The sequence below is a fragment of the Penicillium psychrofluorescens genome (genome assembly GCF_964197705.1).
Source record: "Penicillium psychrofluorescens genome assembly, chromosome: 6".
In the NCBI taxonomy this organism is placed as follows: domain Eukaryota; kingdom Fungi; phylum Ascomycota; class Eurotiomycetes; order Eurotiales; family Aspergillaceae; genus Penicillium; species Penicillium psychrofluorescens.
The window spans coordinates 517,514-540,191 of NC_133444.1; the positions used below are offsets into that span (position 1 = coordinate 517,514).

The 22,678-nt window shown below is 50.3% G+C and overlaps 8 protein-coding genes across 8 annotated transcripts; 6 read left to right on the forward strand and 2 right to left on the reverse strand.

The window, feature by feature from the left end:
• Positions 1-126: 126 nt before the first annotated feature.
• On the forward strand, positions 127-2,512 carry PFLUO_LOCUS8711 (mitochondrial; the record flags this gene model as incomplete). Its single annotated transcript, XM_073786467.1, has 6 exons — positions 127-498; positions 554-613; positions 676-790; positions 838-2,153; positions 2,204-2,420; positions 2,472-2,512. The coding sequence occupies 6 exons, from the start codon at positions 127-129 to the stop codon at positions 2,510-2,512; spliced, it is 2,121 nt and encodes a 706-aa protein (XP_073642719.1).
• Positions 2,513-3,111: 599 nt separating this feature from the next.
• On the forward strand, positions 3,112-3,415 carry PFLUO_LOCUS8712 (uncharacterized protein; the record flags this gene model as incomplete). Its single annotated transcript, XM_073786468.1, has 2 exons — positions 3,112-3,139; positions 3,210-3,415. The coding sequence occupies 2 exons, from the start codon at positions 3,112-3,114 to the stop codon at positions 3,413-3,415; spliced, it is 234 nt and encodes a 77-aa protein (XP_073642720.1).
• A 651-nt stretch (positions 3,416-4,066) lies between these two features.
• PFLUO_LOCUS8713 (uncharacterized protein) lies at positions 4,067-7,313 on the reverse strand (the record flags this gene model as incomplete). The annotated part of the gene is made up of 9 exons (XM_073786469.1): positions 4,067-4,683; positions 4,736-4,815; positions 4,865-4,983; positions 5,033-5,137; positions 5,191-5,987; positions 6,038-6,725; positions 6,776-6,946; positions 7,024-7,186; positions 7,246-7,313. The coding sequence occupies 9 exons, from the start codon at positions 7,311-7,313 to the stop codon at positions 4,067-4,069; spliced, it is 2,808 nt and encodes a 935-aa protein (XP_073642721.1).
• Positions 7,314-7,935: 622 nt separating this feature from the next.
• On the reverse strand, positions 7,936-10,688 carry PFLUO_LOCUS8714 (DNA-dependent ATPase protein rad54; the record flags this gene model as incomplete). Its single annotated transcript, XM_073786470.1, has 4 exons — positions 7,936-9,482; positions 9,531-9,654; positions 9,701-10,440; positions 10,565-10,688. 4 exons carry the CDS (start codon positions 10,686-10,688, stop codon positions 7,936-7,938), a joined length of 2,535 nt encoding a protein of 844 aa, XP_073642722.1.
• Positions 10,689-10,695: 7 nt separating this feature from the next.
• Positions 10,696-11,252, forward strand: PFLUO_LOCUS8715 (uncharacterized protein; the record flags this gene model as incomplete). Its single annotated transcript, XM_073786471.1, has 2 exons — positions 10,696-10,858; positions 10,912-11,252. 2 exons carry the CDS (start codon positions 10,696-10,698, stop codon positions 11,250-11,252), a joined length of 504 nt encoding a protein of 167 aa, XP_073642723.1.
• Positions 11,253-13,893: 2,641 nt separating this feature from the next.
• PFLUO_LOCUS8716 (uncharacterized protein) lies at positions 13,894-14,771 on the forward strand (the record flags this gene model as incomplete). Its single annotated transcript, XM_073786472.1, has 3 exons — positions 13,894-14,041; positions 14,093-14,533; positions 14,587-14,771. The coding sequence occupies 3 exons, from the start codon at positions 13,894-13,896 to the stop codon at positions 14,769-14,771; spliced, it is 774 nt and encodes a 257-aa protein (XP_073642724.1).
• Positions 14,772-16,103: 1,332 nt separating this feature from the next.
• On the forward strand, positions 16,104-18,197 carry PFLUO_LOCUS8717 (uncharacterized protein; the record flags this gene model as incomplete). The annotated part of the gene is made up of 1 exon (XM_073786473.1): positions 16,104-18,197. One exon carries the CDS (start codon positions 16,104-16,106, stop codon positions 18,195-18,197), a length of 2,094 nt encoding a protein of 697 aa, XP_073642725.1.
• Positions 18,198-19,183: 986 nt separating this feature from the next.
• Positions 19,184-20,011, forward strand: PFLUO_LOCUS8718 (uncharacterized protein; the record flags this gene model as incomplete). Its single annotated transcript, XM_073786474.1, has 1 exon — positions 19,184-20,011. One exon carries the CDS (start codon positions 19,184-19,186, stop codon positions 20,009-20,011), a length of 828 nt encoding a protein of 275 aa, XP_073642726.1.
• Between the last annotated feature and the right edge of the window lie 2,667 nt (positions 20,012-22,678).

Genomic DNA, 22,678 nt, shown 5'->3' on the forward strand with positions numbered 1-22,678 from the left:
CGCCCACGAATCCCCCGCGGCCAAAGGTCTCGGAGACCTGACGCGCGCGCCGCTCGCTCATTGAGGTTCACCATGTTACCCTGAGCCTGATTAGACCCCTAGTCAAAAAATTCTTGATCAGTAGTCATGCTGCTCAGAGCACCACGCTCACCATGCTGGCGCCCGGCCGCCCGAATCGCACGCCCGAGCTTCGCCGGCCGGACACAATGGACGAGACTGGGCCACGGGTCACAGCAGCTCCGGGTATTCACATCAGGTGGCGGCCCTCTACGAAAAGACGCCAAAGACTCAAATCCCCCACCCGCAAAGACCAGTCCCGCATCGGCACCACCGGAGCCGCAACTAGCAGCCGCCAACCTAGTCCAGAGCTCGAAGGATGGCGATGGAAAGACATCGACCAAGAAGACCTTGTTGAATGAGTCGGCGGTGGGGAAGAAAGAGCAAAGGAAGGCCGACTGGGCGATCATGAAGGAAATGGCCAAGTACTTGTGGCCCAAGGTCCGGCATACGGTCTCGCGAGCATGTTGAACGAAATACTGATAGAGTCTGGCAGGGCGATTGGGGGACAAAGCTTCGTGTTGGAACAGCAATGTCGTTGCTGGTTGGAGCCAAGGTCATTTCCTCTGCAAATGAGTTATCTGTGCCATTGGCGCTGACATTTCCGTGTTCCCGCAGGTTCTGAATGTCAACGTTCCTTTCTACTTCAAAAACATCGTGGACTCGATGAATGTGGACTTTGCGTCTCTCGGCGGGACCGCGTATACAGTGGCCGGATCAATGATCATCGCCTGTAAGAGACCCAATATCGGAGACGAGACAGTCGGCTGACGGTGGCAGATGGCGCAACCCGCATTGGAGCGACAATATTCCAGGAGCTGCGAAACGCGGTGTTTGCCAGCGTGGCGCAAAAGGCCATTCGGAAAGTGGCACGCAATGTCTTCGAACATCTCTTGCGACTGGACCTCAACTTCCATCTCTCTCGCCAGACCGGTGGCCTCACCCGCGCCATTGACCGCGGCACCAAGGGTATCAGCTTCTTGCTGACCTCCATGGTCTTCCATGTGGTCCCGACCGCCCTGGAGATCTCTCTTGTGTGCGGCATTCTGACCTACCAGTATGGTCTCCAGTTTGCTGCCATCACGGCAACCACCATGGTTGCCTATACCGCATTCACCATCACCACCACGGCGTGGCGCACAAAGTTCCGGAGACAGGCCAATGCGGCCGACAATCGCGGAGCCACAGTGGCCGTGGATTCGCTGATCAACTACGAGGCCGTCAAGTACTTCAACAACGAGAAATTCGAGGTGGCGCGTTACGATAAAGCATTAAAGAACTACGAAGACGCATCCATCAAGGTGACCACGTCCCTGGCATTCTTGAACTCGGGCCAGAACATGATCTTTTCCTCTGCGCTGGCCGCAATGATGTACCTCGCTGCCGACGGGGTCGCGACTGGATCACTGACCGTGGGAGATCTGGTCATGGTCAACCAGCTGGTCTTCCAGCTCTCCGTGCCCCTCAACTTCCTGGGCTCTGTCTATCGCGAGCTGCGCCAGTCTCTGCTAGATATGGAGACGCTCTTCAACCTGCAAAAGGTCAACGTGACGATCCAGGAGCGGCCCAATGCCCAACCCCTGCAACTGAAGCACGGCGGCGCGATCCGCTTTGAGAACGTCACCTTTGGCTATCACCCGGACCGCCCGATCCTGAAGAATGCGACGTTCACCATTCCCGCCGGGAAGAAATTTGCCATTGTCGGCCCTAGCGGCTGCGGCAAATCGACCATCCTGCGTCTGCTTTTCCGGTTCTACGACGTCCAGTCCGGCCGCATCCTGGTTGACGGTCAAGACATTCGGGATGTGAGCCTCGACAGTCTGCGAAAGGCCATTGGTGTGGTTCCGCAGGATACGCCGCTGTTTAACGACACCATCGCCCACAACATCCGGTACGGGAACATCGAGGCATCCGATGAAGAGGTGCACCGGGCTGCCGAGCGCGCACGCATCGACCAGCTGATCGAGCGCCTGCCCGAGGGCTACGACACGGCGGTGGGCGAGCGCGGCATGATGATCTCAGGCGGCGAGAAGCAGCGCCTGGCCATTTCGCGGCTGTTGCTCAAGGACCCGAAGCTGCTGTTCTTCGATGAAGCGGTAAGTTTTTCTTTTGTACCCCCGGCCGAGCCCTCACTTATGTTTGATAGACTTCTGCGCTCGACACGTACACGGAGCAGGCGCTTCTTCAGAACATCAACAGCATTCTCAAGGAGAAGAGCCGCACCAGTGTATTTGTGGCGCATCGGCTGCGCACCATCTACGACAGCGACCAGATCCTCGTGTTGAAGGATGGGCAGGTTGCGGAGATGGGGTCGCATCGCGAGCTGTTGGACCTGGATGGGATCTATGCGGAGTTGTGGAATGGTGAGTTCTGGTCTCCTCCAACATTTTTTCCAGGTACTAATAAATGCACAGCCCAGGAAGTATCGCTGACGCAGGAATCCGACGAGACATAGATGTAATAATACTCGAGTCTAGATCAGCCACCATCGGTTCGGTCTGTAGTCCGTACTCTAACTCAAACCCGCTAGTGTCCACGTTGTTCCCCACTCCCCCTTTCTCTTCTTCTCCCACTCTCACTGGTCTCCCACGCCACTGTCACTCTCTTGACCCTGTCAATTCCACTCGTTCGTTCCTTCTAGGGCCAGTCCCTAATTCCACTCTCTTTTCTACCCTATCCCTTGCAGCCTCTCGCATTCCCAGTCACACGCGACACCACATTCCTCGCGTACCAACCTCCCTCCTCCCTTCCTCGTGTTTCCCCAGACACATCTCGTGCAGGCCCAATTGACTTGTGCCACGGTAAGTCAAAAACCCCCTGGAATTCAGCCAATTTCCTCCCGTATTGACCAATGTCCTCGTTGTAGCCCAGCCTCCTCTTGAACATTCCGTTCGCTGCCGGCGACCACGCGGCCTCAGGGTTGCGTTCCACAGTTCCTGCAAGTGGGAACGATTTTCACCCCAACGGCTTGGGTGATCCATATATAGCTTTCGTCAGGGACCACCGGCAGAAAATTATCATTGCTCCCAACTTCTGTCACATCGCATCGCAACAATGGGCCTGATCGATAAACTCCAAGCCAGTATGTCCTCTCCCGCCCTGACCCACGGACGTTTGGTCATCGGTAGCTAATTGCTAATCCTCGGTCCCAGGACTCGAGCTCTACCGCCTCGAGCAGCGCTACACCCGCCGCAAGAACCGCAGCACCTTCACCACAGGCGCGCAGTACGTCGACGGCGAATACGTCTACTCCTCCAGCGGTTCCAACTCGCCCACAAGCACCGTCTCCAAGCACTCGACTGGCAGCTGGCGTCCGTCTGGATCGGGATCTGGAATTGGATCTGGATCGCCGCGGTGATTGATCTCTCGGTCTCGTCTTTTTGGTCTTGTTTTCTAGCGACCTATACTATACACCTATACTCTCGAAAAATTTCAGCGTCTTCTTGCGCCATTGCATGAAACCCCCCTGCTCGCCATCTTCGCGATACGTTTCAGCGAAGATCTTTTCACAGCTGTTGCTCTACTCTGTCGCTATGTCTCTCTCTCTGTGTGTGTTTGTCACTCCGAGACTTATGAATGGGTTTCTTCCTGAGGAGAACTATGACAGTTGGAAGTTTGGACAAATTCTGACCTTTTTGACTCTTTGGGGAGAGACCTGGTGATGTCTGCTCGATGTCTTGGTTCTTGCACCCACCCACTTATCATGTTTCCTTACTCCGCGGGGATGTTCTAACTATTCCCGCTTTACTTCGCTGTTCATATAACCATTGGATATACTTTTGTTGTTCCTCTTTAATCCAACCTAAACACTCAAGGCTGTAAACCACCTGGCTCGCTGGGGTATTGTTATTCATGGAAATAAGACATGCCTCAACCACCACGATATTCTCAATCAATGATACATAATACTCCCCATTCAAAACCAACCACGCACAGACCGCCAGGCAAGGCGTGTGGCTTTCCCCTTTTGCCGCTAAGGAAAATAATCAAGCCCAAAGATCGTTAGCTCTTACCTCTTCGACTTCCTCCCACCAATGCCAAGCCGGCCTAGATTCGGAAGCCCGGATTTCTGCTTATGCGTGGGACCCAGAAGCGGTGCTCCGGCCGCCTTCCCCCCAGCACCATCAGATGCACCCCCGCGGCCCCCGAGAGGAGCTAGTCCTGCATTTACACCAGCACCAACAGCACCCCGCGGCGAATCAGGGAGACCGGGTCGATCGCGAGTGCGAGTATGGTCCGTCGCGGCGGCGGAGAGGGCATCCGTTAGAGAGGGGTTGCTGAGTGTATCCGTAGCGTCGAGGGGGTGGCGCTGCGCTGCGCGCTGGGCACGCCGGGCACGTTCCTGGACGGACTTGTATTTGTCGAGGAGGTCGACCCACCGGATTGATTCGTCGCGTCCTTTGAGGCGTGCGCCGCTGGAACGGTCGTAGGAAGCCGATGAGGTGGACGGCGCGGCCGGCACCATGCTGCGTGGTCCGCCGTGTAGGAAGCCGATGTTGCTGGCGCTGTTGAGGCGATTCTTGAGGGCTGCGAAGGCGGAGCTTTGGGGGAGGAGCATCAGGACGCCGTAGAGGCATTTGTAGAGATAGGGGTATTTCTCTGGCTCGAGGAGTTGAAGGCGGAGATCTATGGGAAGTGAGTATCACTGGATTGATAAAAGACCTCCAGGTTAACATACAGGTGAACACGGGTGACTCCAAGAGCTGAACCAGTTTGTCGATCTGGATCAGCATGTTGACTGTCATTTCGAGCTCGGCGCTGGACAAATGTTAATAAAAGCTGGGAAATATTGATCGAACTTCCTTACAAGACTTGGAGAAGGTTGTAGGCTTGTTCATAGGCCTGGGCAAGAAGACATAGAGAGAAGGTCGAGACTGCATTGTGGCACCAAGATCGGAACAGCGCAACGAAGAACATTTGACCATCCTAGACAAGTGAATTAGTATTGTAAATGCAGTAGGTTGGACAGGCGTACCTTGGTATCAAGATTCCTCAATCGTTTCCTCAGATCAGAGAGCTCCGGCGCGGTGATGAGGTTATTGTTCAGATTTTGGACCATAATACTAGCGAACTCGAGATCCTGGTTGAAGCATAAGCAATTATATCCTACTCCACACAGGTCCCGAGACTCACCTCCTCCTTTTCGAGACAATCTGCCAGAGTGCGGTAGATACGCTCCGGACTCAGGTTCAGACAAAGCTGCCTGATAATCAAATTCCCGCGCACTTCCAACAGGTGCCGATCCGTGGAGTACAACTGCAACAGATTGACCATGAATGAGGTAAAATAACTATCCTCGCTATTCCTCGAGATCTGCGACAGAAGCTGCAGATCCTTGGTGACGACGGCTTCCGCAGGGTCGGACAGGGTTTTCAGAAGAGCTGGAAATGTTCCGTCGTTGAACGCAACTACCTTTTTCGGTGCTTTGCGATGTAACATGATGAGCCATGAGAGGGCCGCTACCCGAGTAGCTTCGTTCTCATTCAAGAATTGAAGAGTGAGGGAGCTGACGGCAGCAGCATAGTCTAAATCGGCCGGCTGTACTGGCACCGAAACGGCACTCCGCGGTGTCATAGTACCGGGGGCATCTTGCAGCGTTGATTGCCTTCTTGAGTCAGGGACTGTCAGTTCCGATGGTTTCGATCCAGGTATGGATGCCTTGTCCATGCTCTCTTTGCTGGTCGTATTAGATAGGACCCTAGAGGGCATAACTTGTGTTGCCTCGTCCGTCGCATCGTCCGATAAAGAAAAGATATACTCAAGGAGGGATTTGTTGACTTTGTTTGCTGCTTGCCGCACTTGATCCGAGCCGCTAGACATGGCGGGAAGAACCTGAGTCAGAAGTCGTGGAACAAAAGGAAGGATATCTTCGGGACTGATGTCGAAGAAGGTATCGATCCAACGAAGCGCGGTCAATTGCATCTCCTCCTCTGTGCGAGGTCAACATGGTGATCACGGATAATTGGGAAAGTAGACCTACCATATGAGGTATCGACAAAGCCAACAAGTATGTCCAGAATCTTCGGGTAATCGATTTGTACATCTTGCCCTGGGATCCAGTCTCCATCCACTCGATCTCCTTCGTCATCAGCAAACTCTGACACCGAGTCATCCACGGCGGTGTCATCTTTCGGAGCTTCCTCAGTAACGGGAGTTCCAACCGTTTGGTCAGTCTTGATGCTGGCTGTGTCACTTGCTGTCGAGCGTCTATGACTTCGTTCGCTCTTGCGGCTTTCCTCGATCCCTTTCTTCAATCGCGTAATCCTTTTGATCTCAGAAAGAAACCGGTCCAGAAGAGCTTGCGTGGCGACATTGACATCTTTCGTAGGGCCCCCCAGAAACTTGATCAATCCGTCTAGAAATTCAGGCAAGTAGCTCACCAGCTCCAGATCGGGGATGGTGTCTAGTAAGGTCAACCACGACACCAAGAAATTGCGTGTGAATGGACCGATAACATGTATGCGCTCCTTGAGCAAAGGAATGAACTTTGCAAGGGAGAATGCCATTGGCAGCTCGGTTTCTCCGACCGTGTCTGGATCCGCCGCCTCCTTCTCGGACAGCTGTAGTACCGACACATATGAGGCGGCCGACTCGGCCACAATATCTTTCACTAACCGGTCGAGAAGTTCTGCACCGTTCTTGACCGAGAGCTCAGAGTCCGACGCAAGCTAGACTGCCCGTCAATATTTCCCCACGAATAAAGGCGATAGGCACCCACCTTGGCCAACGCGTCAAATATGTCGTTGAAGAACAGCAATACTTCCCCCTTGGCGACCTTCGCAATGTTGTACATGCTCTCGCAAGCATAGTATCGGACGCGCGCGTCTTGATCCGAAAAGCAGGCCAGAACCGGCGGCACGATCTCCTTCAGGTACGGCGCGACCCCTTCCTAAGAAAAAAGAACACAGAACATATCAGCGCACAATGTTCGACACTCGCTAGCATCTCTAGTCCAGCTACACTCACGGAACCCAGAGCTATGGAGGCCGCGGCCAACCCGATCAGACCGCCATTTCTCGCGTGGGGCTGGTGGACGACGTAGGCATAGTCGTGGCAGAGCTGCTCGACGATCTTCTGGATCTTCTCGTGTTCGCCTCCGAAGACGGCATCGCGTACGACCTTTTCGAGCCTGGAAGGAGAATGGTTTGATCAGTACTTTTGTATTTTGGACAGGCACCAAAAACGTACTCTAGGGCCCCTTGTTTCCTCTTGTCGTAGAGCTTGTCGTTGAGCAGTCGCTGGATTGATATATCCATCGCTGCTCCCAACACTGGCTATTTGGAGCTCCAGTTAAGCAAAGCCCATAGTGAAGAAGTTGGTGGGGATGCGTTGGCAACGCGGAGAGACCGACCGTGACGTAGTCAGCAAGCTCGGGCCGGCTGTGGGCGGTCTAGACTGCCGTGTTGATGTCCAGAGGTACAGCATAGCTACTATGCTCACCATTATTTCAACTGCTATATGATTATGTATGTCCTTTAGATCTATCGTGATATTTCTCACGATAGGCATCGCGCAAGCAGATTAACCTAGAGCTTGGTAGAAGCGAACTCATATCTTCTGCTCTAGCTTTCGGCAGCTCTCGGTAGAGCTACCGACTGCCGAAAGGCTTTTATGCATTTGCTTTGGCTACACTTTAGAGAGATCATGGTCAATGCATCTGTTGGTCCAGACGAATACAATAGAACTAGTTAGAAACAGAGGACTATGGTCTACTAGTGCTCCGCCATGAAGTTGATAAAATGTAGAAGTCAAGTTACCAATGGCATTCCCTTTCTCCATGTGGAGCTCAGGGTACTGGAGTGGGAAGTATGTAATTATTATGCATATTATTGCAGGCACTGTGTCTACGTACATACAGCTATCAGTTGTCGTATGTAGCTAATGGCTGATGTACTGGAACACCGCCGAGACATCCCTCTCGTTCACCTCCTGCCGCAGCAGCAGGTCCTGGATCTTGCCCAGTGGCCCCTTCTCGCCGTCGTTGACAAAATGGTTCCAAGAGCTAGTGTCCCCGTACAGCAGGGCCGGGGCCTTGATGAACTGGGTCCCGTCTGGCTTGCACCGCTTGCACTTGAACGTATCGTGAGTGTCGCTGCAAGTTTCGGGCTTGAACTGAAACAGCTCGCGCAGGGATTCCAGAGAGAAATGGCGTTCGACATCTTCTGCCGAATCAACAACGCATGAAGAAAGCGATTGCTTGTGTGACTGGCGCTGGAAAATCTTCTCTTCAATCGAGCCCGTCGCGATGAATCGGTAGACGAAGCAGTCCTTCTTTTGCCCATCTCGCCAAACTCGAGCCAGTGCTTGCTGGTCGGCTGCCGGGTTCCAGTCCGGATCAAACAGTACCAGACGATTGGCGCCGATCAGGTTCAGACCACATCCACCGGCTTTACTGCTCAGAAGAAAGACAAACTCGGGGCCGTCTGGATCGTTGAATTTATCCACCAGCTTCGTCCGTTTCTTGACGTTCATAGTGCCATCAAGTCGCAAGCAGCCATATGCGCGCGACCGGCAGAGTTTCTCGAATAGATCCAGGGTTTGTGTATAGTTGCTGATGAGCACGATCTTGTCGTTGGTATCTTGACGGATACGTGCTAGCATTCGATCAAGCACCATCATCTTTCCGGAATACCAGCTCTTGATATCTCGATCGCGACCCCGAGTGTCGGGAGGAGCGTAATCCTCTGGGTATGCGTCCTCGCATCCCGGAAGGTCGGTTGTCAGGTTGAGAAGATCGGGATGATTGCAGAGCTTCTTCAGAATGCCAATGGCTTTCAGAGGTTGACTACCTTTGCCGCGCAGCAGACTTTTGATGTCCGGACTCTTGATGAAATGGTTGTATAGATCGAGCTGAAACTTGGACATATTGCAAAACACGACATGCTCGTATTTGACCGGCAAATATTTCGATAGGAGCTCGTTCGTGCGGCGGATAATGAACTTGTTAACAATACCAGAAAGTTCAAGCAAGCGTTCGTCGCCCTTTTTCCGGTCCTCTTCAGTCCCTGCGGCGTCTCGTCCCCGGAGAATGGGCAATTCGAACTTCTTGCGGAACTCGTTCTGAGACCCCAGCAGATCCGGGTTGGCAAAGTTAAGCAGAGCGAAATACTCCGAGAGATCGTTCTGGATTGGCGTTCCAGATAAGATGACTCGGCGATTGACATTCAGGCTGTTCAAAGCAGTCCATGTCAAGCTTTCCTTATTTTTCAGTCGGTGGCCTTCGTCGCATAGAAGCAGTCCAATCGGCGTATCCTTGAGTGTGTCTACGTACATGCGCAGCGTCTCGTAGGATACGATGAGCACCGGTCTGACAATGCTGCGCCCTGAAGCAATCGCCCATTGCTTGAGCTGGGATATGAGCTCTGTCTTCGAGGCCTTGCCATCAATTGCAAACGGAATTGTGGCATCCTTTCCTAACCATTTGACTGATTTTGGTTAGCGAGACCTCCCAGCAGACATATCTCGCTACTTACCCAGTTCATTGGCCCAGTTCCCGACCAGACTAGACGGGCATGCAATAACACATTTCTGGATAGTTGTTTTCCCAGCCTCGGGTGATTGCTTCAGTAGGGTCCACATCAACGAGATACATTGAAGCTGCTAGAGTCAGTATTGGCGAAACCAATTTGGGGGTCAATCATACCGTTTTGCCGAGACCCATACCGTCCGCCATGATGCAGCCACGGGCGTTCGCGTCAATCAGCCCCGTAGTACATCGATAAAGAAACTTAACGCCCTCTATCTGATGTGGCCGCAGAACCTTGGCGAGTCGTGGATCGATCACAACAGGGACTTTGGGCCGGTCTTCCACCTTCTTCTTCAATCCAAGAATATCCGCCAAGCTCTTGTGCATCAACGGTTCATCCAATTTCGGTCGACCATCTTCCTCTGGAACCGCCTCCGGGCCCTGTGCCTGTGACGGCGTCGGTACATCATCGACAGTCGGATCATATAGGACGATCGCAAATTCTCCACTCGGGTCATGAAGCGGCTTGACCACAAATGTCGCACCCTGCCGCATGCCTAGAGTCGGTGCGGCTCGACCGGCATTGTAGTCGTCCGTGGTCTTGTTCATCAAAGGAATGAAGAATCTTTGTCTAAACGCCGCATCCTTATCCTTCGGTTTGAACACGGGGAATTTGTTCACATCGCGAGTTGCCAGAGCCAGTCGGTCCTCGTTCGTATACGGCTTCTCCGCTCCATCATCCTCCGTGCCTCCATCGGCGCCTGCATAGTTTACCTTGCGCCTTTTACGGGATGGCTTCTCTGAAGTGCGAGTATATGTCGCCGAACCGGGGCACTTGAAGGGCTTCGCAAGTCGGTCGAGGGTGTTCAGTGACTTGCTGGGCTGCAATGGAGCGCGGACGGTGCCGTCGGCCGCGGCTGGTCGAGGTCGATACCTAGAGGGTCAGAGGGATCCAATTCAATAAGCGGAAACAACTCACATGGACTGTGACAGATCAGCCAAAATGGGGTGGTTCCAAGATGATCAAGGTGTGTTGTTGACTGTCAGACGCGTGTTTGGCGCGGAAGGCGGCAACACCAAAGTGCCACGCCGGCACGTGACCCTCGATCGTCCTGGAGGGGCACCGGGGAGATCCCCGCCATTGGAACTCTCCCTCATCACTCATTATTAACATGTCGTCCGATTTCTGGGCGGGATATATCAGCGGTGCCCTTGGAATTGTCATTGGCAATCCGCTCGATGTGATCAAGGTCCGACTGCAGGCCGGCAATGTAGATGGCACATCCTCTCAGGCTCACCTAACCCGTTTTGAGAAAGCCAGCTCTCTTGTTCGGGGTGCGTCTGGCATAACTTTTATATTATTGAAGGGCAATTGACTGTGATTCTAGGCGCCGCTGCCCCGATCCTTGGATATGGAGCTCTTAACGCTCTTCTGTTCGTGGCCTACAACAGGTCCTTGGTTGCAATGGATAGCTCAGTGACCGACCCTACCAACCCAGTGGGTATCCCATTATACAAAATATGGATTGCCGGCGCCGCAGGTGGTCTGGCCAGCTGGACTATCTCGTCTCCAACCGAGTTCATCAAGTGCCGGGCGCAGTTGGACTCTCGCCCGGAAGTATCTTCATGGAAGGTCGCCAAGGATATTTACCGCACGCGTGGCTGGAGGGGACTTTACTATGCCGGTGGCATTACTAGTGCGAGAGATTCAATTGGTTATGGATTCTAGTATGCAAACGTACCTGTCCATTCACCAAATGCTTCGGTCATCTAACGGAACACAGCTTTTGGTCTTACGAACTTTGCAAGCGGCTCATGACATCCGAAGATGATGGTACACATCAGGCTGCTCTGAAGGTACTCCTTTGTGGAGGCATCGCAGGTGTTGTCACTTGGGGTTCAGTGTTTCCTTTGGATATGGTCAAGACCCGTCTGCAGGCACAGACGATTCACCACTCTCCCATAGGAACAGCCGCTGAAGGGCAATCTCTGCTGCAACCACAGCGCCGGACAATGAGTACGATGCAAATCGCTCAAGAAATTTACCGCGCAGAAGGTGTGGCTGCTTTTTATCGCGGTCTTGGAATTTGCAGTATCAGAGCATTTATCGTGAATGCCGTTCAGGTTGGTCTTTATCTCCTCGCTAAGTTTGGTGCTGATTATTGTTCGATATAGTGGGCGGCATACGAGTGGTTGATGAAGAATTTCAGCAATAATTCGCGGAGCGCATCGCAATTATTCGACAAGAGTATATAGTTTGTGTATAGCATCTCCATAGATCAATAGATGGCCAGTAAAAGAACATAGTAGTTTGCCCCATGCGCTAAATGCCGCCAGCAACATCTTTGCCAGCTTGTATGGATCGTACAATATTCGAGACTGGCCATCCGGTCCGAATTCCCCAATCTTGCACTCCGTGGATCACTTCGGAGACTTGATTCTGGTTTCGGAGCCAACAACCACAAAAGGCTATCGGTCCAAAGGCGTTGATCCACACTGCTTGAGATCCACTTGACAAAGCCAACGCACATATCTCTATTGTGCGATTCTCAAGATCTCTGGTCAATTCCGAGAGATGTCGAATGTTTTCCATCGTCGTGTTGTTTTGTGACTGTGGCCTTGCTAAGAGCAAAACTATCATCGCCGTTTGATAGTACTGCCAGGCCGCCACTAATCCAAAGTCAGAAAAGCCAAATACATGGGAGTATACACACCATGCCAAGGATACAAGGTTCCTATGAACGGAAAGGCCCTTCCCATTTCATCTGGCTGCTTTACTATAATCGGAGCAAATGAAGTCGGCAGACAACTCTTCCAAGACTCAAGGCTCTTTTTGAGTGAGCTCCATCTTGACAGCTCTAAAGGGTCGGCAGCATTCCCAAAACATTGGTTGATGACTTGTCCCAGAAGCACAGTCACGTAATTAGCATAATTATCGTCGTTATCAAGTTGTGGGTAGTGTTCATCCAACAGTTCGATCATGAGCCTTCGCTTTTCAATCAAGGCAACTGTTATATCTTCTCTGAGATAGTTCCAGAATGCAGCACGGACTAAACCCGATTCCAATTTGATTGGGTGGCTGGATAAGATGGAATAACAGCCCTTTAAGTGGCTCTGGGAGCTGAGATTTACTAAGTCTTTATTAGCTTTCCGAGAAAGGAAAAGAAGAAATAAGAGAGGCACTTGCGAGATATGATCTCATACGAGCGCAGCAGACAAATAGCCGCTAGGACTTCGCCATTTGAGACTACAGCCTCGATGTTCTTTGTTATTTGAAGTAGAATTCGCACGCTTTCGAGGTGATAAAATTCCGCTTTATCCATATGCTCCGCACAAGCAGATTTATGTAAGCTCGCTGCTGAGAATGCCAAGATGGCACTCAAGAGAAGTGGACTATGTCGAGCTCTCGTGGGCACAATATCCATAAAGTGTCGATGGCGGTCATTCAGATCGTACCACGAAGCGAGACTAGTGGTGTAATGGCGAAATAAGCGGAATACCTCGATATCCTGCAGTGCTATTTCTGGGTTCTTTGTTGAAATAAATGGGGGCTGTAGTGGAAGTGTTGGGCTGTTCTGTGGCGAGGCAAGAGCTGTAGAGTAAGGCCACTCGCATCTACGGTTACCTTTCTGACAAGATGAGCACGAAGGCCGCTCTCCGTCGCCTTTGCTAATGGTCAGCTTTTCTAGACAGAGCGTAAATTTCAGTAGACTTACATTGCACACGTCGTCTCCGACATTCTTGGCTGTTGTCCTGTTAGTCTGGTCGTTCTAGTAGGTGAATTTGCCTCAAACTGACCAACCTAGAGCTAATTAGCGAAAACACAAAATCAAGCGAATGAAATGACACTAACGGTTCGTTAGGAACTTTCGAGGCATTGCAACTCGCTTTTCCTATAAGCCTCTCGGTATATGAAAAGGCGGAGTTCGCATTTGAGCGGCGATTGTGGGGCATGACATCAGACGGTGACCGGATTCCTCCAATTAGGACAGAGATAAAGCGAAAAGCGAAAGATAAAGTACGGATAAAGCATGAACGAAAAGCGGAGTAGTACATGGGATGCATGAGATAACTATAAGATGCAGGAAGAGTCCTGCCGTCGATGATTCTCTCTTCATAATTTTCGACTTGCTCAACTTACCAATCTTCTCACCGCAATGCTTTCAAGACTCTTGAGACCATGCCGGACCACACCAGCTCTGGCTAAAACAGCCCGGCTTCTTAGTACAGCCAGAAGTTCCCCCATTGCGATTAGTCCATCAAAGACTGAAATCCGAAATGGGCGTCTAAGTCCACAAAACCTTGAAGTTGCCATGCGGGGACTTCATCACGATGGTCTTGTCCTTGTCAATAATGTCATTCCACATGATATGCTCGACCGGTTGAACGAGAAAATGGTACAGGATGCCTACAAGCTCTATGCACGAAAGGAAAACAGTCCGTTTAACTACAACCCCAACAATCTCCAACAAGACCCTCCTCCGATGCGCGAGTACTTCGAGTCTGAAATCTTTCTAAGTAGGTCAATACAGAATGACTATTAGACGTTTCATTCTAATTATGCATTAGATCCCATTGCGATTCAGATCACATCAACCGCAATAGGCCCACGCCCCAAATGGACCTTTTCTTCTGGAAACACTGCCATGCCGCCGACGCCCGAAAACCCCCCGGCCTCCCAACCAGTGCACTCAGACGCAGACTTTGAACACCCAACCCACCCGTTTGCCTATGTTGTTAACGTCCCTCTCATCACCATGACCCCGGAAAATGGCTCGACTGAGGTCTGGCTCGGGACGCACAAGGATTCAAACTTGTCTATTCAAGAAGGTAGACACGGCGAACGGACAAGTGGTCGGATTAAGACCGGAGAGCTAGAAAAGCGCCGGGTGATCTGTCCTCCCACCCAGCCCGTTGTACCGAAAAGTTCTATCATCATCCGTGATCTGCGACTCTGGCATGCTGGAGTTGGCAACCAAACGGATACGGTTCGAGTTATGCTAGCAATGAGTAAGTTTAACCTGCGACAAGAAGTTGGTTGTAATTTTGCTAACTTTCAACAGTTCACTTCGCGTCGTGGTATCGGAATCCAATGAAATTGCAACTCGCAGATGATCTGAAGGATGTCATACATAATGAGCAGTCCCTGGAAATTCCCGTGGAATGGGGATCAAAAGCCGCTGTCAAGGATCAGTATCTGAATAAGGCATTTGGCAACGCCTATGACTTTAGCCAAGGAATCAATTGAAGTGTATCTTAAAGCTACATAATTTAATTTTGCTCGTGGTAGCTCTGCCAATGGTGTCAAGGTGATATCAGCTTAGTGGAAATTGGAATTCAATAATTTTCTATTCAGTCCTGTTTTCAGCAGTGGGTGCCTCGGGAAGCTTAAGAGTCTCTCCCGGATGTTAGGGCTCCCATGCGACGGCGTTCTTTGTTCATGCAAGATGTGGCGAAATCCTCATCTTTTTTTATCCAATCAACCTATATCATCCCTGGAGATCAGAGGGATGAATGGAGGTTTATTAGAAGCTCGAAACGTATCTCAATGAACATATCTCCTGATACGGGGATACCAGGATTGTTTGGAAAATATAAATAAAGAGATAGAATGGTCAGAAAAAAGACCAGACCCAAAGCCAACTCTCATTTGAAAATGGTGTCCTTTTACAACATTCTTGCTGTCTGCGCTGTCTTCTTGACAGTGGCCACTGCTGCGCCGACGCCGTGTATGCCCAAATGGAATTTCAAGCCCGGTGATCCGGTCTGCGACCCTCCCTATAAGCGTTTAGATGCTGCCGACACTGCCGAGATTTCTGCCAAATGAGGGTGTAGGTTCTACCTTGAGAGTTTATCTTGTATATCAAATAAGCTGACCCTGACATTAGGCATGACTTTGCACAGCATCGACCACGACATAAGCAGTCGCGGTCTCGAGTGTGTCTCCAGCAAAACTCAGTGAACTCTTTGCTGGTACTATTCTTGCCTTTTTAATTGTACCAAACATTGGATTACTTGATTATATTTTGTCTTAGGCCTTATAAAGACAAGCAGATAGTTTGAACCTAATATAGTTTGCACAACCACGTCTCTGTAACTAGTCAAGATTTGTTAAGTACAGCAGTCGATAGCAAAAAAATCTGTCCGATCCTCAAATAGGGTAATAATGTTGTAAATTACATGAGAAAAAGCAATATTTTATGCTCTTTCGTAATATTAAGCTGTGCACACTTGAAGGAGTATGGGCCGGATACGAGCCGGAGTAGATATTAAATTCACACCGCCTTCCAAGATAGCATATCTCCGTGTGGTCATTCTCCGACGGAGATTGTAGGTCGCCTTGCAACGTCTTCCGTCTTTTACTCTATCAACATTAACCGATGCCAAATGCAGTCGGTATCTATGCTGAGCCCATCCGGGCATGATCCACACAATGACCGTCCAGTCCGTGTTTCGCGTGCTTGTATGAGATGTCGACGTCAGAAACTAAAGGTACGAGAGACACCTGCTGCATTTACAAGCTCCGAGATGAACTAATACAGATACGATACATAAGTGTGACTCGGCCCGGCCATGTACAATGTGCGTGCGATCCGGCAATGAGTGTCAAGCCCGTGCGCCCATTCATCCCCGGCGGGCACACCACAAGCGGAAGCAGCAGTTTCCAGCTTCGGTCGATGCTCGCACCATCAGCAATGGCCACCTATACCATTCTGCAATTGAAAACAATCCTACCTTCCATGCGCAGGATTTATCTGCCATTACCAGGCAATGCCCCACGGGGAGCCCGCAGAAGAGTGATGCTGTTCCAACCGATCCTCAACGTTTCGGAGCTAATAGCTCTGCCGTGGGCTTTGCATCGAGGATTTTTGGAGATCAAAATGCCTCCCCGAGTGATCATTTTACCAGTATCCCAGGGCATATTCCTGATTCAACGATGCAGGAGACTGGCTGGACTCTGCGTAGCTTACAGCGGCTTCCCCCATTGGCCGTGCTGACTGTCCTCTTCGATGCGTATTTTGATCAAGTGCATTGGTTCATTCTTATATTTTACGAACCTTCATTTCGCCAGGAATCTGCGGAAGTACTTTCCAGAGCTGCTTGGAACAAAACACATGTGGGAAAAGTCCAAGTGGCATTGATGGTCGCAGCGGTTGGCCTATACAGTGTCAAAGACGACGCCAACTGGCCTGGACATCAGATCTTGAGCGCTGCTTCTATCGACCCTGAAGATCTTCTCAGCAATTTGATCAACGAGGCACGGAGCAGCTTTGTAGATCTTCTTGATGAATGTAGTATCGAAACCGTGCAGGTATGCATACTTCTCGGGACGTACTACATTTACAACGGATCACCCACCCTGGCTTGGAGCATTATAGGTCAGGCAGTCAGAACCGCATACGCCCTGACATTATACTGCGATGATTCGAATGAAGACGACAACATCGTTACACAAATTCGACATCGCATTTGGGCTCATGTACTCGTCGCCGACACATTTGCTGCCATGGTATACGGTCGACCTCTTTCCCTGGATCCAGCATTTTCCCAATTACTGCCTTTACGCGACCTCGATGATACTAAAATCCCCGGCTCTTTTGGAGATCATCCAAGTTTTATTGGCCATCGAATACCGTTGACACAACTGTCATTTGCGAGGCTCAAACACCGCCTTTATGATTTGATACGCCTTGCTCTGAATAAGTTCCGCTTGCTTTTCTCACAAACTACAGTACCTTTGGAAAGTGCATCCTCGTTGATTTGCTTTGTCAAAGAAGCCAACCAGTCACTGGAAACCTGGCGTGCGGACCTGCCTCCTCTCTTTGACTGGGCGCTTTGGCCGGCAAACGGCCCTGTCGCGATGCTGCCCAGCGAGTTAACGTTATCAGAATCAGAACGAAAAAGTCGACGGCATCTTATTCTGCAGGCAGTAACCCTTCAAATTACCTTCGATTGCGCGGTGATTTTCATCAACCGGCCAATCCTCGAGTATCGGTCTCATCTTGAATCTCATCCAGAATTGACGTCGTCTTCATCGCAGGCTGTTGCGCGATCTTTTCACGCAGCTGCAGATGCAGCAATTCGTATTTCAAAGACCCCGATGGCCGCCACTGCGAAAGGATTCAATGCTTGTTTCCTTCTCATGAATTATTTTACCGCTGGTGTGATCCTTTGCGTCATTCCTACAGTTATCCCTTATTCCGCCCTCTCAAACGAAGCGAAAAATGCGCTGTTACGAATCATACATTCCAGCCGGGTGCTCAAGAGGTCCAATAGAATTGCGAAGCACACAGAGGAGCTTCTTTCAACATTGATGCGCCTCAGCCTGCAACAGGAGATGGAAAGTGCACTTCGCCAAGACAATGTCGTAGTCCCGAGAGAATCAGCCGCGGAGATCTCGATATCTTCCCATGGGGCGCAGTCTTGCCAACCTCCCCATCCAGGACACTACCCTGAGCTCTTTCCATCCATCGCCCAAAGGCCTGATATGAGCAGCATGCTGGAAGATGCACCAGCAGCTGAGCAAAGTAGCTTTGAAGCTGTGGGGCTCGAAAACCCATTACCGGGCTACAATGAAGAGAATGAATCTTTCGACAACCACCTGGACGATATCCTTGGCACTTTTGGTCAAGGTGAGCTACCCTCACAAATCACAATAACTGCTGGCGACTGACATTGTATCTTCAATCAAGCTTTCTTTAATCTGAACCCTGGGGATCCACTTGCTGCTTGGACGTGGGGAAGCAGAGGTCATGCCGGCAACAATGGGGATTGAAAGTAAGACTTCGGGGCTTCGAGGCATGTTTGTTTTCAAGACTCCTCTTACTTTGAGGGTTGAATACCACGACCCGTAGCGGGGCCTGAGGCAGCTCCCGACTATCTATAATGTCCAGGATCAGCTTTTCGCATCTTAAGACATTTTTCAGGGGCCATTTGTAACCCGCCAGAACAAAGGAAGTCCTTCCTGTATATATAATCTTTTCTCCTGCTATCTCTGTGCATATTTCGTAATCTCTGCTGCAGTCTTTGCAGTGAGATTTACTTGAGATTTCAGGAACCAAGTGTAAGTCTACGAAACTTTGACCTACGATTTCATCGTAAACAGTCCAGCGGACAGTAAATCAAAAAATAAAGGTAAGCAACTTGAGAAAACATTATAGAAGACAGAGGGGCTCCTGATTATGCTGGTTGGTTGATTGACACTGCACGTCCACCGGAAGCAATGTCTCAGAGCTAGACTCAACCTAGTTTTCGTCTTCGTGTTTCCGGTGGACCCTATGATAATACCAGACGTTTTCGGAGCCACATATGGGGGACATATCAAACACCGGTCTAGCGGCAGAATCGGGTTTAGTCAAGGATGATGTTCCAAACATCCGGTGGAGACACCAAAATTAAACCATATTGGTAATATCTTCATCCATTCTCTCCGATTCCGTCTCGATGACAGCCGCTCCGACCAGGACTCCAACCAAAGAAATTACAACTTCGTCCCGGAATGAGATGTGTCCCAACCATGGATGAAAAAGACACCTAAGACTTAACGACTGTCATTTCCGGTGCCGTACTATTCCGGGGTCTAAAATACATTCTTTCGGTTGCCTCTCAATTCTCGAAGTACGGTGCCTACCGATAACAATGTCTCAATCTTTCCATCGCATGCCTCTCGGATTTGGCCCATTTCCTGGTCCCAGGCAAACGGCCCAAGGAGATAAAGTCAGTGGATGGGACAAGGCTAAATCTACGACCTACACTGTTGTATTTCGTGCGCCCACGAACCAATTGCAGGATCTCCTACCATCGCCTTGCTTCCAAATTGAGCCGAGCAAAGACAATGCCGGTTTGGCAACCGCTTCTATTTCGTTCACTCGGCTAGAAAATCTACCATGGCTTGCCGGACGAGGTTACAGTCTCTGCGGCCTCTATATACACAACGTGGTGTGCCATGGGCGCGACGACGTCGTGCGTGGGAAGTACCTGAGCGTTATGTTCGAAAATCGCCCGGATCCGATCATCAGCGGCAGAGAAGAGCTGGGATATGCCAAGCTATTTTCATCTTTGGACGAAAATGAAAATGATCAGAACTTCTCTTTGCTGATAGGCTGGGAAGGAACCGTCTTTGGCGAGGTTGCCATAAACAGCTTTTCGCAAGACGTCCCTTCAGATCCGACGTTGCTTTCTCACCTCCAACTCGAAAATATATTGCACTACAAGTACATCCCGCGCACCGGCTCCCCGGGAGAGGCCGACGTTGAATATCCAACGATGACTCCTCCTGCTCCGGCTGGATCAAGCGAGATAGAAACACAGCTCTTCTCTCTCAGCGCGACGCTGAAATTCAGCCCGCACAACTTTCAATCGCTACCTACTTTGCACCACATCACGAAGAAACTGGCGGAAATTGAACCAATTGAGATCCTGGGGGCGGGCAAAGTCACTGCCAAGGGGGCAGACGATATTAGCAGCCAGCGCCCCATCATCATTTAACACGGGACTGTGTACAATACGAGACAGAAGCCAATCAGTTTATAAATTAAGCCAATAGAGAAAGATGCTCATTTACTCAATCTCAGGGAGTTAATCGGGCTCGTCCCAACCATCAACTGCGCTAATTCTGCGTAATCTGACTGTCCCGCGCTATCAACTGGATCATTTCATCTCCGTCGGATTGAAATTCGTCTGAGAATAGTTCTTTATAAATAAAATCCTGATGGTTCAAAAAAAAACTGCGCAAAAACTCAAGTTATTTGAACAGATTATTGTTGATTACGATGCGTAAAACCTTGTTCCCCGAAGCACATTAATGATTTAGAAGAAATGAGATCCCTGAGGACAACTTTTTAGGTCTCATAATGAGTGGCGTGACCTGAAATGTCAATCTCCTTACCGCCATCATCAAGGCCTTGTGCAAATTCGATATCTGTTTGGGGGAAAGAATTCTTTCGTTTGACGGACACAGCGGCTGCAGAAAGGCGGCAAAATCCTCAAAGTCAGCAAACCAAGGTCTTCTTATCAATCTATCGTGTTGCCCGTTGTATACACGTGGCCGGTGTGAGATAGTGTGAGGACATACCTTTATCTCGAGCCACAATTATCGGTGGATTACCCTCAAAATACCGGTCGATGTCTTCAAGTGTCCTTCCAGTCGTCTCTGGATAAAACAGGTAGGTGACGGGGATGAATGCAAAGCAGATGATGGCCCAGATGATCCAAAAACGCCAGCTTAGATTTTGTATGCCGATAGGCGTGATTTGAACAACCATGTAGTTCTATGAAGCGACCTATTTGATTAGCAACCAAACGTGTTTTATTGTGTCCTATCACTTCGCTCCGTAAAGGTCGTGATGTGTTAGAGAGACGAGAACAAATCACATACAACGATCCACTGTACCGCAGCAGCAAGAGAAGTGCCCTTGGTGCGCATTTCGAGTGCGTTTATCTCCGCTGCGTAGACCCTACTCTCACGATTAGTCCCCGGACGGATGCATTTCGACCTTGAGAGGATGATTCAACTGACCAAGTAACACCAAGAATACCCATCCCAAAGGATGCAAAGAAGATGAAGAAGAAAGCGACGGCTACGATATTCAATCCGTAGGTATCTCCAATTCCTTTGTCAGAGAGAGCGAGGACTATCGAAATGACCACCCAACAAATACAGCAAGCGGCGGAGGATGTTATCATAACTTTCCGACGACCGAAACGTTCGATGGTAAAGAAAGCGGCACATGCAAAGAAAAGATAGTCCATGCTGGCTGCTGCTGCGAGAAGACGGGAGAGAAGCTCATCAAAGTTCAAAGCGTTTTCGAAGATGTAGGACATGTAGTAACTAGCAATCCTCTAGTGTCAGCAGAATTGTTCTCTGATACTTAAAGACAAAATGACGAATCAGAAAACTAGAGTGTAACACATACGAAGTCAGGTTGATGCCAGATAATTGATTCATGGCCTGTATGCCAATACCGAGCATCATTCGTCGGAGAACACCGGCCGGTCCTGAATGAATGTCAGCGTCGTCAATGTGACAGATGTATCAGCATGCAGCAACTGCGCTCATGAGTACCTTTACCGGTCAGCAGTTGAGCCCACGAGTAAGTGTTCATTTGCTCGGTTTCCAAGACGTTTTTAATGTCCTCAAATTGAGCCTTGACTGATGGCGAGTCTGGATTGGCGCCATTCCCCTCTAAAGCAGCAAGAACCTCTAGTGCTTCCGCTTGCTTTCCCTTACGGAGAAGCAATCGCGGGGAGTCTGGGAGAAACGGACACATGAAACAGATCAGTAAGGAGAAGACGACTTGGAAGGCGAGAGGAAATCTCCATGCCACGCTGCCTTTCGCAAAAGAAAGTCCTAGTGTGAGCCAATTGGAAATGACAAAGCCAGTGATACAGTTGGCCTTTGAACAACAATCCGCCATTTAAAGTCAGCTTCAATATTGAGGTGATGAGAGCTGGACAAGGGGAGGGAAAGGGTAAGACACTACCATTTGCACAATGATCAGCTTTCCGCGGCTGGAAACCTTGCTAGTTTCCGCCTGCCACACAGAGGCGGTTGCTGTATTCATTCCCGTTCCTACTCCTGCTATGATTCTTCCCACAATCATTTGAGCGACAGTAAAGGAAGTCGATTGGATTATCGCTCCGATTGCAAGAATAGTGCTGCCCAGAATAAGCTGTCGAGGCCGGCCGATGATATCTCCTGACCACATGGTACTCAGCGAGCCCACGAAAGCGCCGATCGTGTAGAGCGAAGCCATCGTACTGAGGAGGCCTGATGAGGGGTTGCCAAAGGTTTCGAGAAAGTTTTTATTGATGATAACATTGCCGAAGACACCCTACCCACGTTAGAACAGCCAGTCCTAAATAGACCAAGAATATGCAGAGTCGAGCACACACCTGATCGTAGCCGTAGAAGACCAACACCGTCGAAGCTGCGGCCGAAATCCACACCGTCAAAGGATGGCCGGAGCCACCCAAATACTTTCGGGCCATTTCCAAGGAGCTTCAGATTGAAATGTGCCTGACGTCTTTCGCCGAAGGGGAGTCAAGATGACTAGGGTAGTCGTTGGCGCAGCTTAGGAACAACGCCCGACGGGAGTGATCAGCATAAATACTCTCTTCCCCAATGTGCATGGGCCGGCTGGGGTAAACTCAACC